A 17,396-nucleotide genomic window follows, 5' to 3' on the forward strand; every position below is an offset into this window, starting at 1 on the left:
GGGCCAACTGTGCTCAGATTATAGCCTCTACTTGCTTTTGTCCTGATAACTTGCAAACTGCTGATAGGCAGTGGGACAAAATCCAGCTCGCCCTGTATTAATAGCATTCCTGAGGGGCTGATATTGGACATGTTGATACTTTTTTAATACCTTTAATAACACCCTGAATGATGAGGTGCCTTGCACGGTCAGCCACTCTACTGCTGGTACTAAATGAAAGGGAGCAGCTGGTACACTGGAGAGCAAGGCTGCTTTTCAGAGGGTGTCTGACTGTTGAAAGGGCTGACAGAAATTTCATGAAATTCAACAGAGGCAAAGTTCTGCAGCTGGGATACAGCAACACCATAAAACAGCACAAGCTGAGGGACAACTGGGTGGAAAGCAGCTTTGCAAGGACTCAAGGCCCTGGTGGACAGCAGGTTGAACACAAGTCAGCAGTATGCCCATACTGAGCTGCCTTACACATGGCCATAGCTAGCAGCTTGAGGGACATGGGAGTTTCCCTTGAGTTTGGTACTTATGTGACTTTATCTGCAGTACAGAAAAGACAGTAACAAAATGCAGGAGGTCCTCAACATGGCAAAAAGAGGATCAAGGGAGCTGGAGCATGATGTATGGGATGAAGCTGAGGGAGCTGGTTTTGTTCAGTCAGCAAAAAGAGGGCTAAGAGGAGATCTTACTGAAGTCCATAACTGCTGTCTGCATTAGAGGATGTATACAAGCTAAGCTCAAGACTCTTCTTGGAGGTGCACAGTGATAGAAAAAGAGGCAACAGATACAAGCTGGGACACTGGAAATTCCAGTTAGATGTTAGGAAGACTTTCTGAACTAGGAGGATGGCAAAACACAGGAACAGATGTGAAGGTAACTCAAGGAAGAATGTCATAAGCAATCTGATCTAAGTTGGTCCTGCTTTGGGTTTGGGGTGTGATGGGTTGGGTGTGCTGGATCAGACCACCAGCCTACATAACTCTGTGATCCTGTGATTGAATCAATTACTGCAAAATGCCCTTAGGTGAGTAAACAGGCCAGAGAAAAGTCCTGGCCATCCTGTGCTCTGACCCAACATGGAATAATGTCTACCCAAAGTATGGATACCCTAATATAATTTACTCTATGCTAAGATTCAGCTGTGGCCTTCTCTGTATTGTTGGCTTCCAAGTGTCTCCATAATCAAAGTACTTTTCTTCATAGGGATTATTTTGTAAAAGCTTGTTATTTGCTATCTACACTTTTTACTTTGGTGATCTTTTTCACTCTCCATGACCTTTAAACTGTCAGCAAGTGTAACTCAGCTGATTAATAAGAATGATGTTTTTTGATTCTTCATTCCACATCACTATCTAGTATTTTAAATGAAAATTGGACAGTCATGTGTCTATTAACATTATCCTGGATGTATTTACTCAGTCCTGCTCCATCATAACAGTCCTCAGATCAGTTTGCTGTCTGCCTGGACCATGTTTATCTCCAAGTCGAGTACATGTTGGGGCTTGGAAGTGTGAGAAAAGGGGGGTTCATCTGTTCTTGTAATTGTTCGATAACAGGCTAAAGGGAGCAACACTGCAGCTGCACTGTTTCCAGATGACATGCTCTGGAGAATTTCCTGCAGCAGGAAATAAAGGACCTGAAAGGTTTTCAAACAACGGAAGAAAATCATACAGATTATGATTTAGTAAGAAGATACTAAAGGTTAAAAAGCTGGGTTGGTGCATTAACTCTACACATATGATGTTACTTCTCACTTTCTCATGTTTATTTTTCCCATGCCACCAATTTTGCACTGCTGAGCTCCTTCTCTGCGATAAAACTCTTTCCTGATAGATTCAGACACTGATTCTCCACAAATCTTCGAAATTCATTTGATTAAATACTCCAAGAAGAGCTATATACCATGCCTCAAGTACTTTTATAATCTTGACCAACACATCAGTGACTAGGGATCAGCAAAAGTAAAACTCTCAGGTCATGCTCCATCAAATCCCACCTGTGCTGCATCAAGCAGTTCATGCAGGGTGAGAACTGGAATGAATCTGCCATTAGAGGACAAGGGAAAAGCAGTCACTGTACTCTGAGCTCTATCAGGAAACGGACAATGACTTTGCAAGAGGTGCCTCTGTACACTAGCAAACACATTTTTCTGTGTTGAAACTGCCATACAAATACTGCTGTTAACAGTAAATACTGTAAATGGCTGGGGTGATGGGAATAAACCATGTTGATTTGCATTTGCACCATGGGGAGACAAATGGCCCTCAGTTAGGTAAAGATCCTTTGACCTGTACACTACCAAAACATTAGCCTAAGGACAGACCTACTTTTTCAAGGCATATCCAGGGTAAACAAAGAGACGAAACAGTAGATGACAGAATGAAGGCTGAAAGCACAGGAGAAAAGCCAAGAAAAACAGAAGCCAGATGATTGCCAGCCAGTCAGGAGCATAGTTATATATATTGGGAAATTCAAGCATGGACATATAAGCCAAATTATTTGTGGCAAGCCTGAAGCGTGTTTGGAGCTGTGTTAATACACACAGCCACTGACTCCAAGAAAAGGCAGCTCCTGCAACAAGCCCATGGCCTGGCTAAGCAGCATTGTCAAAAAAATGGAAAGTGGTTCAAATGTAAAAGTCAAGTCAGGAGCTGCAGCAAGTTGAGAGAGGCAGGAAACCAAAGCCCAGGGTATGAAGTAGCATGTGTGCGGGGGCTGCCTTGGAGGAAGGCAAGGGATGCTTCAGGACAGCAGATCTGAAGAAACACATACATGCCTTCACAAAGAGGGCTAAAACTTTCCTATATTTACTACAACATAGACAGAAGATGACATATTGACAAGTAGGTCTCATGTGACTAAGTAAGCTACTGAACAAACGTACTGCCTGAAGCAACTCAGTTTTCTGGCAAATTGCAAGATCTATCTGTCACTACAGGGCTGAATATGAGTTGTTCGTATAGAAAGGCAGCAAGACAGTGGAGAATTTACCAGAATACTGCCTTTTTTTCCCCAAGAAATATAACACAAGGTATGCTACAGCAGAGTGCTTGAAAACTGACCTACTGTGTGTGATTTGAAATTTGGCTTTATTCTACACACTGGTGCTCACATCACTCACAGAAAGACCAACAAAATTCATGCTTCACTTGGGGGGTTCCAAGTAATAAAGACTTGGTAGATGGGACTACATGCACAGAAGCGATTTATTTCCTGAAGCCTGATATAAAAGCTTCAGGCCCAAGCCTGTTACTATGACAGTTGGAATTAATTTCTCTTGTGACACCTTTCACCTAAAATCATTCGATGTCCTAACAAAAACTGACTAGACAGACTTCAGAAGTTCATGAAATTGTCACTCCTACAAGACTAATGCATGCATGAACAGACCTAATGTAATTTTACTCTGGAAATATCTAAAAGGGGAGCAGATAACTTGGGGAATTACTTACAGCTAATATCTATATGCAGAATTACTTTAGTAATAATATTTGTTGTAATGTAATTTAAAACCTGCCAAAATACTGAATGTCCATCTTCCTACTCTAATGCCTTTTACAGTTTACTTTCAGCTTAAGGCTTAATTAAAGGATTAAAGACTTTTTTTTATGCCATTTCTTTTGCCTGCAAAGATGCGTGAAGACATAGATGTCATACACCAGAGTGCACTATGTAGAGTACAGAAGTCCTACCATGTCAAGTCTTCCAAGAGGGCACAGCCATCTACTGCAGAACATATTGCTGCTGATACTGTATTTTTAATTCACTCAGAATAAATTATTATAGAATAACACTGGGCTCCTAATAACAAAATACCAGTTATGTTACAATTCTAAGTTTGTAAACAAGGGTAATGAACATATTTTTTCACCTATCCATTTTTCTGGGAACTCAGATGGATCCAAGAGCTTCCTAGACAGAGGAGGAAAAAAAGTTGATTAACGGTATCAGTTAATTTTGGTCCATTTTGTGCACAGGCATATTCTTGTTTGAAATGAAAACATTGTCCATAAATTTTGTGTCTACGCCTTATCAAAGAGTCTGTCTTAGCTCTTGTTCCAGTTTTGCAGCTTTGCTTTCTGAAACAGAATTTTGTGTTACATTGACAGTTATTCAGCAACGGGGGCATGAACAGAATTAGCTGTATTTTTAAAGTGTATAAAAGCTTGTTTGTATGTTCAAGAGACTACCTATGTAGCTAAATCTGTATTACCAAATACGAAGACACTTACACATATCTGGAGATGGACTTTCCTCCTCCAAGCCAGAATACCTTATCAAATCAAACCACTGAAGAAAGCTAAGATAAATTACTAATTCCAAAAGTTACTGGCAAATCTCAGAAACATGTCTAGGTGCCTAGCTCCAACAGAAGGAAAATAGAAGACGTCTAAGCAAGACCTAGTTATCCAAATGACTTTGGCCTTAAAAGCTATTGATAATTTGTCTGGTACTCAGCAAATAACCTTGTAGATTACTGGCACTTTGACCTTCTGTAGAAATAAAGTGATTTGTATTTTTCTTTATGGACAGTTGTGAGGATGGAGGCACGGACCCAGAGGTAGAGTGCAAGCTGGATCGTTTATTGAAAAGATTACATGATATTTATATGCTTCCAAGCAATTAGCCAAGCACATCTGTGTTTGCTTTGCGGTTACATCAGGTGAAAGGTCTATCTGATTTTCTTATCGACATCCTCTTTCCAGTTCCGACGTCCTTGTTCCTTCCCAGTTCCAACATCTTCCAAGTACCAGTCAGGGACAGGTCACTCTTAATTGCCTGCTGGAGTTCCTCCTTCTCATGGTCACTCTTAATTGCCAGCTGTAGTTTCTCCTTCCCACAGCCAGTCACATGAGAAGTAAGACTGAAAAGATTAGAAGCACCCTCCCTTGCTGCTTACTATGCCTAAGGAACCTGTACCTCTGCATTTACTTCTCCTTGCAGCTTTAGACTGTTGGTTTTCCTTTATTCTGTGAAACACAACAGCTTTATTAAAAATACAGCCAATACTGTAGAAGGAAGAGGCCACTGCATCTAAATGTATCCCAGTGAACTGCAGAGGATAATGCATTCTGCATTTCTTTATTCTTTCATATCTTCAACTAGAAATTAGAATTTATCTTGTGATATTAAGGTATCAGCAAGGTGTAGTACTGTGCAATTTTTAGTTATATAGTTCCCAATGTGTGTTTTTCAAAAAAAAAAGGAAAAAAAAAACAAATTCTCCCTTATGAAAAACCAATATTCCATTTCACTTGAATCACATTTTCCAGATTTTCATTTTGCTCTAGAAATAATAAACAGCAATGTTTCTTTGCAGTGTAAAGTAACTAAATAAAATAACTGACCACAGGTTAACCTTTAAAAGCTTCAGTTCATCCAGGCACTTAAGCAGTTGCCTAAATATAAACCCTTAAATAAGTGAGTTGATCCAGCAACATATGTGAGTTGATTGAGCAACACACTTAAGCACTTGTTAACTATCCTGAAAGAATCAGAGCCACAAGCAACCCAGCCTAATGGAAATAATATGGGGTAATGGTCAGCCAGACAGGCTTCCTGAACGTGATGCAGCCTTAGTTGTAGGAATTGAAATCCATTAAATATTTATGATTAAAAACAGTATACATCATTATCCAACACAAACAAGAATGTGAATAAGCCGAAGTTAATGGGTGAATAAGCCGAAGTTAATGGGAGCCCTCAGAATACTGCAGAGGTAAAAGAATTTAGCAGAAAGAGGCCTTACTTTTTATCTTCTCTCCCCAGGCCCAAATCAAAACAACCAGGAAAATGTCATTCTGATACTTTGACAAGTAGTATTAACTACCCAAACACAGGCAAAAAAAAAGAGTCAACAGAGGTACCCTCAGTCACACATACATAGGACTAAAACCTCTTCTGCAGATAAAACTTCTCTTTTGGAGGTTTGAGGATGATAATTGTCACCCAGAACAAAACCAAAGTCATTCATCAAGCTCTTTAAAAAACTTGACACTGTGACGCATTCAGCTTCACGGCTGTGCCTGTATCAAACGCCATACTACAGGGGACATCTTTGTATTCCTCTTCCAATTTACTAGAGTCTTTGGGCTCCAAAAATGAACCTGCAACATTCCAAAAAACTCCATCTCAAGTTACAAAAGGCTACAGGATCTGGAGGTCCAGATTTCCAATTCTGTTGTCTCAAATCTCCAGCCCATTTTATGTTTGTCATGGAACTATGAAGAAAGTCTCCTAAAAAGAGGCATTAGACTGTTGCTTTGAACACTGTGCTGTGGACTGGCAATTTGCGGCCTTTTAGTAAAATATGGAAAAAAAGGCAATAAAACTTTACAATAATTTGCGCAACTGCTGTCCTGCTCATTTTTCACCTGCTGCTTGTGCACAGCAGAGCTCCCAGCCAGCTAATGTCAAGCTGGAGCAAAGCTCAACCAGTGTAAACTTAAACCGGTGTGGTCACTATCAAAGAAGTGATATATGTGGGGGAAGTACTGTCTTACTGATTTAGTAGTAAGGTATTCAGCTGCTTTTTTCCACTGCCTGCAAACCTTGCTAGGGATACCGCCTAGACACACAGATAAAATTTTCTGATTTAAAAAGAGAGACAATACATTTCAGACTTCAGCAGAACAGAAAGCAAAGCAAGTCTCCTCATACTGGCCTTGTGCAGCCTGTTCTGCTTTTCTCTACATCCACGTCCATCTCCAGCATGGGACTCACAACCGGTCTTTTGCTAGCTCAGTATGGAGGAGAAAGGAAGCTACAGCCAAACAAACACCTGCACTGACCTGAAACCAGCGAGCAGCCTGAATGCATCAGAAGCCACACTGCTGTTCCACTTAGTGAAAATAAACTGATAAGCCAGAAGGACATACACATATAGATGTAACTACTTGTATATGTATATGTATTTTATTTCAATTTGACAAGTAATTCGATCCTCACCCACTTTAATGCATAAAATTAAACTGGCCATGCATGCTACACACAGATTAGCAAGGAAAAAAAATATTTTAAAACCTTCTAACACATAAATATGCAGCTGTTCGTACAATACAGCCTAATAAATACACAGCATACGTATGACTGAAATGGGTGCAACATGTGCTCATGGGATCCTCGATTATCTTCCTGACCCTTGGGTCACTGTCACATGTTTTAATAGCCCTCTCTGGCTCCATGAATCAGCTCTGGCCATGATTTCTAACCTACAGGGTTGCTGGAGTACACTGCAGGAACAACTGGGACCTCATGCTATGGTTGAGCTGTAACTACATCAGCAAATTAATTTTAAAATTAAATACCGATTCTTTCTGATTTAATTTCATATTTTATTAACAGCGACTCTTAAACGGCGTTCATAAATTAGTTTCACCTGCAGTAAATGCAGTCTTAACTATTCTTAAATCCTCTTGCCCTTACCGACTGTGGCGTAGTCCTACCACCAAGATCAATACATGCTTTGTGTATACTCCCCTCTAGTGGATGCAAAACCCCGGAAAAACTGCGAGAGGAAAACTACCAAAACAAGGCAAGGCCATTTCTCTAGGAATACATAAATACGAAGGACAGTTAATAACGAAGAAATGGTACCCAGCTGTCCTAACATCAGCTCAATATTACCAGGAAAGGTAATGGACATCTAGTGAAATGCTAAAAATACAAGAAGCAGAAGACGGACTTTAGAAAAAAAGGTCTTACTGGATTTATAAACATTTCTTTCACTGCTAAGCAGGGTACTCTAACAATATAGTCCTGGGGCTTTATTTTGTGAACCTTAAGGGATTGGTTTGGGGAGAGCAAAATGTGTCATAAATCATGTTTCCAAAAGCTGTGTCCTTGAGAAATTTTTGGGGTAAAGGTTTGAATCAGCTTCACTGCTATGAAATGGAGGTAGGGACCACAGTGGTGCCCCAGCATTCCTCTTGGTGGAAGATAAATCCCATCTAAACAGACTTTACTGAACAATATGATCATTTGAAGAGGTGTAACTGCACCAGCACAGCTCCTCATCTGCAGCGTCTGGTGTAAGTGACAAAACTGTTAGGTATGGTAGTGTTACAACTGTGAGAGTGCAGCTGCATCCAGGAGAGACAGCGCAGCTAAAGACTGTCCCACACAAGCTCTCCGAGATGCTGAGCAGGTCCACCACTGGCACCACCACAGCATTCCTCCTTTCCCAGTACCTTAGCCCTACCCTGCACTGCGACTGATGCCCATCATCATGCTCCCCTACATACCAGGAAACCTGAACCCAGCCAGCACCAGCTGTGGTGCCCATCATCCCACTCCACTCCAGTGGAAAGACACCTGCACTAGAGACAACACCTTGTGCCACGCCTCACCATCCTCCTGGACAGGGACCAGTAGCTGCAAAGGGCCATGCCCCACAGTCCTTTTACCACTGTAAATAGAGAAGTTAAACTTGCCTGGAAGAGAGCCACTTTCAAGGCACCTTCACACACAGCAGATGCACATCTGTGTCAATGAGACCATGACCACACTGAAAACGACCATGCGCGTATTACTCTGGCAACTAGCAGATGGAAACACGATGGGAACACCGCTGCTAGGAGGGACATCGTGACCTGGCACCAAAATAAACCAGAATGGCAGGTTAGAAACCAACATAACATGCTTGGGGGATCCACCCGCATGGAGGAACCACACCGAAAAGAGACACTTCACAGCTCATGTATCTTCATTACATACACATCATAATTCTGTGAAATGCCCACCCAATTCCTGTTACTCATTGCATAAGGTAACTTGGGCAGATAAGGCTGTGGGGCAGGGGCTGTGAGCTTGAGGAGTTTTCTCTGGAGTCTGAAGTGTTCGTTTGGGGAGAAATACCCCCACTCGGTTTATCCTTCTATGGAAATCCATTAGTTAAGGACACTGGAATGTGTTTAGTGTTTCCAATTAACTACATGATCTTGTTTGGCCTAATTTATGACCCTGAGAGGCTCCTTGAGCTGTTTTCTGTCACAGCCGTTTACCTATTTGTCAGGCCCTGTCGACAGGAGGAATGCCCACATCCATTTGAAGGAAGACAATTGTTGCATACCTTCCTCATCTTGTGAATCACTGTCGCCTTGTCCATGACCATGTTTCTGTACACGCAGAAATGCGTGTTTAATTCGGTATCAGCCCCACAATCAGCTGCAGCCCCTGGGCTGCTACCCTCACTCCTTACGCCGCCGAGTCGCAAGACGGCGGCAGAGCGCGAAGCCAGAGCGGCATCTGACGGAAGTGACGCCACGCCGGGCCCCGGCAGGCCCAATTCCAGCGCGGGGCGGAGTTCGCCGCGGTGAGATCGGCTGCGCTGCCGCGTCGGGCACGGGTGAGCTGCAGCTCCTCGGGAGGGGCTCAGCTCGGTCTTGTCCTGTTGGCTGCCCGGCGTTTCTCGGGGTGGGCTGCGGGCGAGAGGGAGCGCAGGTGCCACAGGCAGGGGAAGCGGCTTTGTGGGGAGTGTCCCTTGGAGAGCCGTCTCGTTGAGGGAGCGGGGCTGCGCTGTTTTCCCCGCGGGACAAGGGGTGCGGGCCTCTGTTCCGTGGCGTCCGTGTGTTGAGGAGCTGGCCCCCCCATGACGAGATGGGCTCGCCGAAGCGGCGCTCCCAGCGAAAAGGCGCTGGATGCGACCCCCTGGGAGGATATGGAGGGGCAGGGCCGCCCAGGCCCTCTTCTCCTGAAGAAGGAGCAAGAGAAGAGGAAGAAGAAGAAAAAGTACTACCAGAACGATGATGTTAACGGGTTTGCGGCGTTCCTGAAGCAGAGCTCGGGGAGTGACGAGGTGGCCGGTGCAGACAGCGCTGAGCTGGAGAAGGAGGTAGCGATAGCCTTGAAGAAGGACAAGCGACGGGAGGGGAGGAGGCTGAAGCGGCAAAAAATGAAGAAAAATGCCATGGTGAGTTCTGTCTGCAGCCATAGGTGTTTGTCTCTCCATGGGAGCTTGTTAAGAACTTGGGGAAAGATCTATGTGGAAAATGCCCGTTCCAAAATCTTTGTTGCCACTGCCCGGGCTGGTTCCGTGAGGAGGTTGAGTGCTTTACCTGCTGCAAGCACAGCGTGTGCTGAGTGACTTTTCACGTTAATGAGGATGAATTCCAGCTTAACCCCTTGCCCCTTCATACTGTTCATGCTACACTGTGATGAATTCTCAGCCCTTCCTTTCTCCTGAGAGAAGCTAATTTCGTGTGAAATTCTTCGGTACAATCTTTCTGCTGTTTGGGGGCCTCTTTCTGCAGTGACATCTGCTTGAGAATTGAAGTGGGATCTCCAGTAGACGAATAAGACTGTCTGAAAGCAGTTACTTCACAACAGACTTAGGCATTCAGCATGAACTTGTGCTGAATGTAATATGAGAACATATGAAGAGAGTTACTACTCATCTGAGAAATCTTAAGTTTTTCCTGAGTAAATAGCAGCACGGGTGCAACATAGCTTATGTTTCCTTAAGCCCTTGCTGCAGCAGTACTTAAAGAGCTCTCGCTGTAGTCAAAATCAAGTGTCATCATTTGTTCAGAGCACTCGGTTGTCAATGAGTGAATACCCTGTATGGTGTGGTGTTGGTAAAAGAAAAGCGCCCGTAATAGTGTATTCTAATGACACAGGCCATTGACATTTACTCTGTGACAGGGTACAGTATCTCTTAGTCTAACTGGTTTTGCCTAAGGAGAAAATATCTTCGTATGTTTGCCTTCTGAAAAGTTAGAACACCTTGTTAGACTGGGATTTTCAGGTGTTTGGGTGCCATGCATAGAATCCTGTCTTTATGATAATCTCAAATCTCGACACTAGAGGTAAGTATGTGGTACTACCCTCAAAGTTTCAGCTAAGAGAAATAGTGGTCTAGTACAAATCTACTAGGTGATAATCAGATAATCAGTGAGTTCTTTAGCAGTGTCACCTCTAAGTGCTGTGTTTTGCTGTGTGAACTGTCTATGGAAATGCATACAACTTAATTTTTGTTTTCAAAGGTATGTTTCCACTGTAGAGAACCTGGCCATGGTGTTGCTGATTGTCCTGCAGTACTTGAAAGTCAAGATATTGGTACAGGAATTTGTTACCGATGTGGATCCACAGAGCATGACATCAGTAAATGCAAAGCAAAAACAGATCCAGCGATTGGTATGTCTCAGAAATTTGTGGGGTTTTGAAATGCTTTGGCCTTGTGGGTTTTTTTAACAACTGAAATACAAGTCTTTGTGGTTTAGTAATTTAACTGTTCTCAGGAGGCACGTTAGTGTAAAAGTGAACCTGTCAGTGTATGAGTATAGTGCTTATAGTATAGTAAAACGTTGTTGTAGTGTCTGGACTTTACAAAGTTTTTAATGTGGATCATAAACTCTATGGGATTTTGCAGGGCCATTTCCATATGCAAAATGTTTCATCTGTGGTGAGATGGGGCATTTGTCAAGGTCATGTCCAGATAATCCCAAGGGATTGTATGCTGAAGGTGAGTGCACTGGTTTACTAAAACCAAAACACATTTTTCATATTTAGCTGATATGGAACGAGATAACATTGCAAATGAATGAGGATCTGACTAAAAGGAATACCTGCCTATCTTTACTCTTGGTGAAAGCAGATTAGTTCAGGGGAATTCAATGTTAATATTGATTATCTAGGGATTTTGTTTTAATTGTAAGCTTAAATTCTCATACTCTCTTAAGTATGAGAACTTGCTTATGCTTGCAGTATCAAAAAGCACACAAACAAAATCAGAATACGCTGAATACAGAATAGTCAGTATTTAAATGTACATATATCAAAGTGTGGTAAAAACATACTGTCATAATATAGTTTAAGACTCTGGGAGGTGTTTGCTAAACACAATGGCTCTAACTAGAAAGAGGACATCTTCAGTTTAAGTGACTTTAATGAGAAATGTGATCTAAGTTTGGATTTCACTCAGATTCTGCTTTGCCTGGTTTCTTTATTGGCACTAAAACGTAGCATTCTGTCTCCCAGCACAGTCTTGAGGCCTGGCAAACTCAAAAGGGTGATTTTACAGTACAATCGCTTTACTTTCAATGTTTGGTTTATATTTATGAAACATAAAATCTATGTTTATAGATTTTATAATTTTTTTATTTTGTAGCTCAGAAGTTGGATTGCCTGCCACTCAGGAGCTCCTATTAATTTCAGAAGTCCCTTTTGAGTATGAATTTTAGCAGAATTCATACTCAAAGTGAAAACTTCCAACAGATTAGAAATAGTATTGTGGTGACTGGAATTTATAGTATGTGGTGCTTTATAGTGCAGTTTGATTGCAGACAGCTTTGTGTTTCAGAGGCACAGACAGAGGAAGCCATGTTTACAGGCTTCCAAAGCTGGCTGTGTATCTGCTCCATGATGTTATGTTGGCAAGGAGTGTAGACCTGTCCATAAGGACACTGCCATATCTTTTTTAAAGATTGTGACTACAGATAAGTAGATGTTTTCAATACACGTACAAGAGCAAAACAGTGTAGGAGGGATGTTTTGTGTTTGAGTGTTTTTGTTATCTGTTACTAGTTTTTTATTCCCAGGTGAGTAACAGCTTTCTTTCTTAACAGGTGGTGGCTGCAAACTTTGTGGCTCTGTGGAGCACTTCCGAAAAGACTGTCCAGTAAAACAGAACACAGGTGAGATGCAGGGAAGTGTACAAAACAGTCTGAGTGCACAGCTGAGTAATATATATCTACTGCTTTGCCTGCCTTCAGTCAGGAAAAATTGGGTTTGAGAACTTGCAAAGAGCAAAGGCAGCCTTCCTTTGGGATGCGTGCTTCTATTGAGGGGTGTGTGGAGGAAGCATTAAGTTGCAATGCATAACTCAAGCTTTTTGTAATAAAAATAGCCAGTTTGTAGGTTTCTGAAGTTAATATGGGCTAATGTGTACTTGTTAGCCAGTATTTTTGCTGCTGTTCGAAACTTAGCAGCTGTAGAACAAAACTGGCTGCTGCTTCTGATGATTTCTATGTGAAGTGGTACAGTTGAATGTAGTGTCAGTTGCAGGGTCATGGGACTGTCAGCCTGTAGAAGCTGTGTGTGCAGGCAGGTGTTCAAGTCATTCAAGACGTGAAAGAAGGAGGTAGATCTGTCCAGCTGAATTCATCAGATTGGACAAAGCCTTTTGTGATATGGTACAGTGGGGGGCATCTCTGCCCATGGCAGGGCAGTTGGAACTAGATGATCTTAAGGTCCTTTCCAACCCAAACCATTCTATGATTCCATGATTCTACCTGTGGTGGAAAAATTGCATTATATACAAAAAAACCCGACCTGTGTAATGGAAGGCAAGTGCATCAAAAAAGTGCTTGAAGAATGATCCTGTTACTGGAGTGGTGATTCATTTGTGCATTTTTATAATGTGTTTGCATGGCTTGTAGAACCTTGGGTTAATAATAAGCCACTTTTGTGGAATTTATGTTAGCTATTTATGTAGACAATAGGGGCCTATGTTTCAGCCATTCTTTTGTATCTGATACGCATTTTTTTCCTACTTTTTTTCTTTTTTTTTTGAGAAGCTTTATGTCCGTCATGAAGACTGACAATGTTTAATTTGCCAAGGGACATGGTAGTCTTTATCCTGATGTTTTAAAACTAGTTAAAAATAGTTGAATTAGTTGAAACTGTGACACCACTATTAATATTCTTTGAAATCAGTTTGCATCATGCAAAGTACTTTTAGACTAGAGGAAGATAGCTGATAGCTGTCAGGTTTAGGCACTGCAGCTTGTGGTTTCTTTGGGTGGACCTATCCATGGACCTGAACAGGCTTGAGAGGTAGGCCAGTGTGAATCTCAAGAATTTCATCTAAGCCACATGCAAGGTCCTGCATGGGTCAGGGCAATCCCAAGCACAAACATACACTGGGGCAGACTTGATACAGAAGCCCTGGGGAGAAGGACTGGAGATTTTTGATGACAAGAAGCTCCCCATGACCCAGCTTCAGTGTGTGCTTCAGCCCAGAACTCCCCGTGTGCTTGGGATGCTGGGCTGCATCCCCAGAGTGTGAGCAGCAGGTCAGTGCAGGGGATTCTGCCCCTTTACCGTGCTCTGGGGAAGACCACCTTCCTGCAGTCCTGTGTCCAGCTCTGGGGCTACAACACAAGAGGGACATAGAGCTGTTGGAGTGAGTCCAGAGGAGGCCATGGACTTGCTGCAAGGGCTGGAGCAGCTGTGCTCTGGAGACAGGCTGAGAGAGCTGGGCTTGTTCAGCGTGGAGAACAGAAGGCTTCTTAAGGGGAGACCTTAGAGCAGCTGCCAGTGCCTAAAGGGGCTACAAGAAAGCTGGAGAGGGGGTCTGGACAAAGGTCCATAGGGACAGGACAAAGGGGAATGGCTTTAACCTGCCAGAGGGGAGCCTGAGATGAGCTCTTAGGCAGAAGCTCTTCCCTGTGAGGGTGATGAGGCATAGATTGCCCAGAGACGTTCTGGCTGCCCCATCCCTGGCAGTGTTCAAGGCCAGGCTGCACATGGCTTGGAGCAGCCTGGTCTAGTGGAAGGTGTCCCTGCCTGTGGTAGGGGTTTGGGACTGGATGAGCTTTGAGGTTCCTTCCAACCCAAACCAGTCTGTGGTTTGGTATTCTTGGTATGGTATGATATGATCTGTTCCAATCCAATAAAAATTAAATTACCATTCAGAATTGGTTAACTGTTTTCTCCAGCAAAGGAGTATGAATTAGTCTAAATAGCATTTAAACAGCAGGATAATGTTAATTATATGCAGGGATGTGAGCTGAGAAATATAAATTTTGCTCTGTTGTGCCTTCTCAGTCTTATTATTTTCATCTGTAAATCATGGAATCATGGGATTGTTAGATTTGGGAAGGACCTTAAAGTTTATCCAGTTCTGTTCCCCTGCCATGGACAGGGGAACTTTCCACTAGACCAAGTTGTTTCAAGCCCTGTCCAACCTGGCCTTGAGCACTTAATAGTGGAGATCTTTCTTTTATGTTCAGACACACTTAACATATTCTGAAATCATCATCTTAAGAGTTGTTTGGACTTAGGTGAGACCTAATGTACCATCTTACGTTTTTTTAATGCTTCTTGGGACAGTCAAATAGGAAAACCATGTAGTAATGATTTTGTGAACCTTGACAATTTGTGTGGGGGAAGAAAGGGAGTGTACAAAACTCAGCTTGAAAAAAAAACTTAAGTTGTATAAGGAGAGTTGGCTTCAGAGCTGGAACTGAATGACAGTTCTTCAATGAACTAATGGCAGGTTCTTGCAGGCTAAATCTTCAAATGTGTAAGTTTGACATAATGGCAGTGGTGAGCCTTTCCATATCACCTGTCTCTCTCTGCAGACCAGGTTACGGTTGCGCGATGGGCCACTGGGATGAGCGCAGATTACGAAGAAATCACAGAAGCACCAAAGCTGCAAAAACCAAAAGTGAAAGTACCCAAAGTTGTGACTTTCTGAAAGCTTTTTGGCTTTAAATCACTTTGCCTGCACTGCTTCACTTCAGAGTAGGGACTACACAGACTGGGTTGCTGATTCCAGAAAATCAAACTTGACTGCTGCTGCAAAATTATGTTGCCTTTTTTTTTTTTTTGTCCCCCCCTCATTTTTCGATTTGCCTGCCAGACTTACCCAGCATACTGCAAAGCTGCAAACCACAGAAATACAGTAAGTGGGTATTTTACTTTCGTATATCTCTGCCAAAATACAGCATACCCTCTGACTGCCAGATTTCTGACGAGGGAAATTGGCTGCTTCTTGGGACAGGGATCTGGCTGCAGTAACCAAACAGGGCATGTGTGTTCTGTCACAGGGGCTTATGACCAGTGGATTTCTGTGGTCAGCATTGTTACCTTAAGAGGGCTAGTTTACTTGCTGATCTTACCAAGAGTATTTATTTCTCTGAGAAGGGTTGTGCGTATTCACTGAAGAGCCTTCTTCTTTTAGGGAAAATCGATCCTTTTTCTGTGTATGCCAGCCTGAACAGTCCTGTGTTGAAGGTACCAGGTAAACCCCACACCCTGTTTAGCTTCTGTGTAAAATTCCCACTACTCCATGCATTAACCTGATTGCTCACACGTGCTGGATTGTTTGAGTGTTTGTTCAATTAGTAGAAACAGAATCATGCCCTTCCTGTGATATCTGTGGTGGATACCTGGAAGGAGTTGGAGAACAAGCGAGAAGCTTGTTTCTTTACCTGTTTTCCAAGGGAAGTGGTCATAAATTTTCAGTGTTTCTGTCTTGGTGACGTGGGAGTAAACTGCTTTGTATTACAAGTGCCTGCTTAATAGCAGATTCAGCTTACAAGTATCTCCTTAATGGCAGACTGCAGTCTGAAAGCCTTAAAAAACTGGTTTTGGGGGTTGTTTTGTTTGTTTTTCTAAGTTTATTCCTGCAACAGCTCTCAAATACTGTAGTAGCAGTACAGCAATACTGCCCATGCAGCCAGTGGTGGTAGGCTTTCACCTGTGCCTGACTGGAGTTACTGGGAACCAGATAGAAAACTGGAGATCAGGACTGGATTTTGACATGCTCGGGAGCAGCCACTGAAACTATAGATTTGCAATGTACTCTTCTTACAGCAGAGAAAACGTCACATATGGGAAGTTAATGGTGTAGGTATGTTTTATATTTGTACATGTTAATTATTTTTAATAAAATACTGCTAAAGAATACAGTGGTTGGAGCTCTTATTGTAGGTTTCCTTGTTTTGCTCTGGATGCAAAGGCACATTGACTACAGTAGGGGCAAGTATGTTCAGTTTGTATTAATCACAGCACATGTTTAAATGAGGAAGAAGAGTGGATGTGGATGAAATCAAGGATTAATTACAAAGTTTTAAAGAACTTACTGAATTAAAGCTTAAAGCAGTATCACTTTAATATGGACAGTTTTGCAACAGATGCTTATTCCAGCCTAAAAAGTGTTTCCCTTATTTTGTATTGTTAAAAAAGCTCTTTTTAGATCATTTCCTGTCCTTAAAAACTTGTTGGTACTGTAACATGTTCTTTTATTCATAGGAACTTCAAGCCAAGCACCCTGATTTTCACAGCAGTACCAATAGTTCCCAGACAAGGGTCTGGTGCAGACTGGTGTGCAAGCTGGTGGCTTGGAGGCATCGCCTCTGCCAAAGCACATCTGTGGCTTCCAGTAGGACATGGTCACCTGCTTGTTCTGAGGCAGTGTGAGCAGAAGTGTCCCCTTTACAGACTGCTGAGTTCTGTCTTGTACAACATGTCAGTCGGAGGGAGAGAAAATTTACTGTTCCCTTCCCACAGCTGATGACTGTCACAACCCGGAGTTCGATACCTGTTGCTTTGATCTGTTGTGCACTATACAACCACTTGTCAGGGTTCTACACCTGACTAGTGCTCTCAGAGAAGAAATAATGGACTTCTTCAGACTTCACAGGGTAAAATCACAGGGTACAGCTGCTGTGAGAATTTCA

General features: G+C 42.5%; 2 protein-coding genes across 2 annotated transcripts in view; both read left to right on the forward strand.

The window, feature by feature from the left end:
* Positions 1 to 17,396, forward strand: part of RASGRF2 (Ras protein specific guanine nucleotide releasing factor 2) — a 275,229-nt gene that overhangs the window by 165,096 nt on the left and 92,737 nt on the right. The window lies entirely within an intron of this gene.
* On the forward strand, positions 9,541 to 15,672 carry ZCCHC9 (zinc finger CCHC-type containing 9). The gene is made up of 5 exons (XM_057421399.1): positions 9,541 to 9,901; positions 10,974 to 11,124; positions 11,360 to 11,452; positions 12,555 to 12,623; positions 15,294 to 15,672. The coding sequence occupies exons 1-5, from the start codon at positions 9,581 to 9,583 to the stop codon at positions 15,407 to 15,409; spliced, it is 750 nt and encodes a 249-aa protein (XP_057277382.1). The 5' UTR covers positions 9,541 to 9,580; the 3' UTR covers positions 15,410 to 15,672.

The sequence above is a fragment of the Pezoporus wallicus genome, unplaced genomic scaffold, assembly GCF_028554395.1.
Source record: "Pezoporus wallicus isolate ANWC-B61680 ecotype Strahan unplaced genomic scaffold, APGP_CSIRO_Pwel_v1 contig_2595, whole genome shotgun sequence".
Classification (NCBI taxonomy): Eukaryota; Metazoa; Chordata; class Aves; order Psittaciformes; family Psittacidae; genus Pezoporus; species Pezoporus wallicus.

What these genes read in the sequence shown, in the direction of transcription:
- ZCCHC9 (XM_057421399.1), top strand. Translation starts at nt 9,581, where the DNA reads ATGACGAGATGGGCTCGCCGAAGCGGCGCTCCCAGCGAAAAGGCGCTG. An exon ending in AAATGAAGAAAAATGCCATG is followed by an intron (nt 9,902 to 10,973) that starts GTGAGTTCTGTC and finishes TTGTTTTCAAAG; the next exon opens with GTATGTTTCCACTGTAGAGA. An exon ending in TCCAGTAAAACAGAACACAG is followed by an intron (nt 12,624 to 15,293) that starts GTGAGATGCAGG and finishes CTCTCTCTGCAG; the next exon opens with ACCAGGTTACGGTTGCGCGA.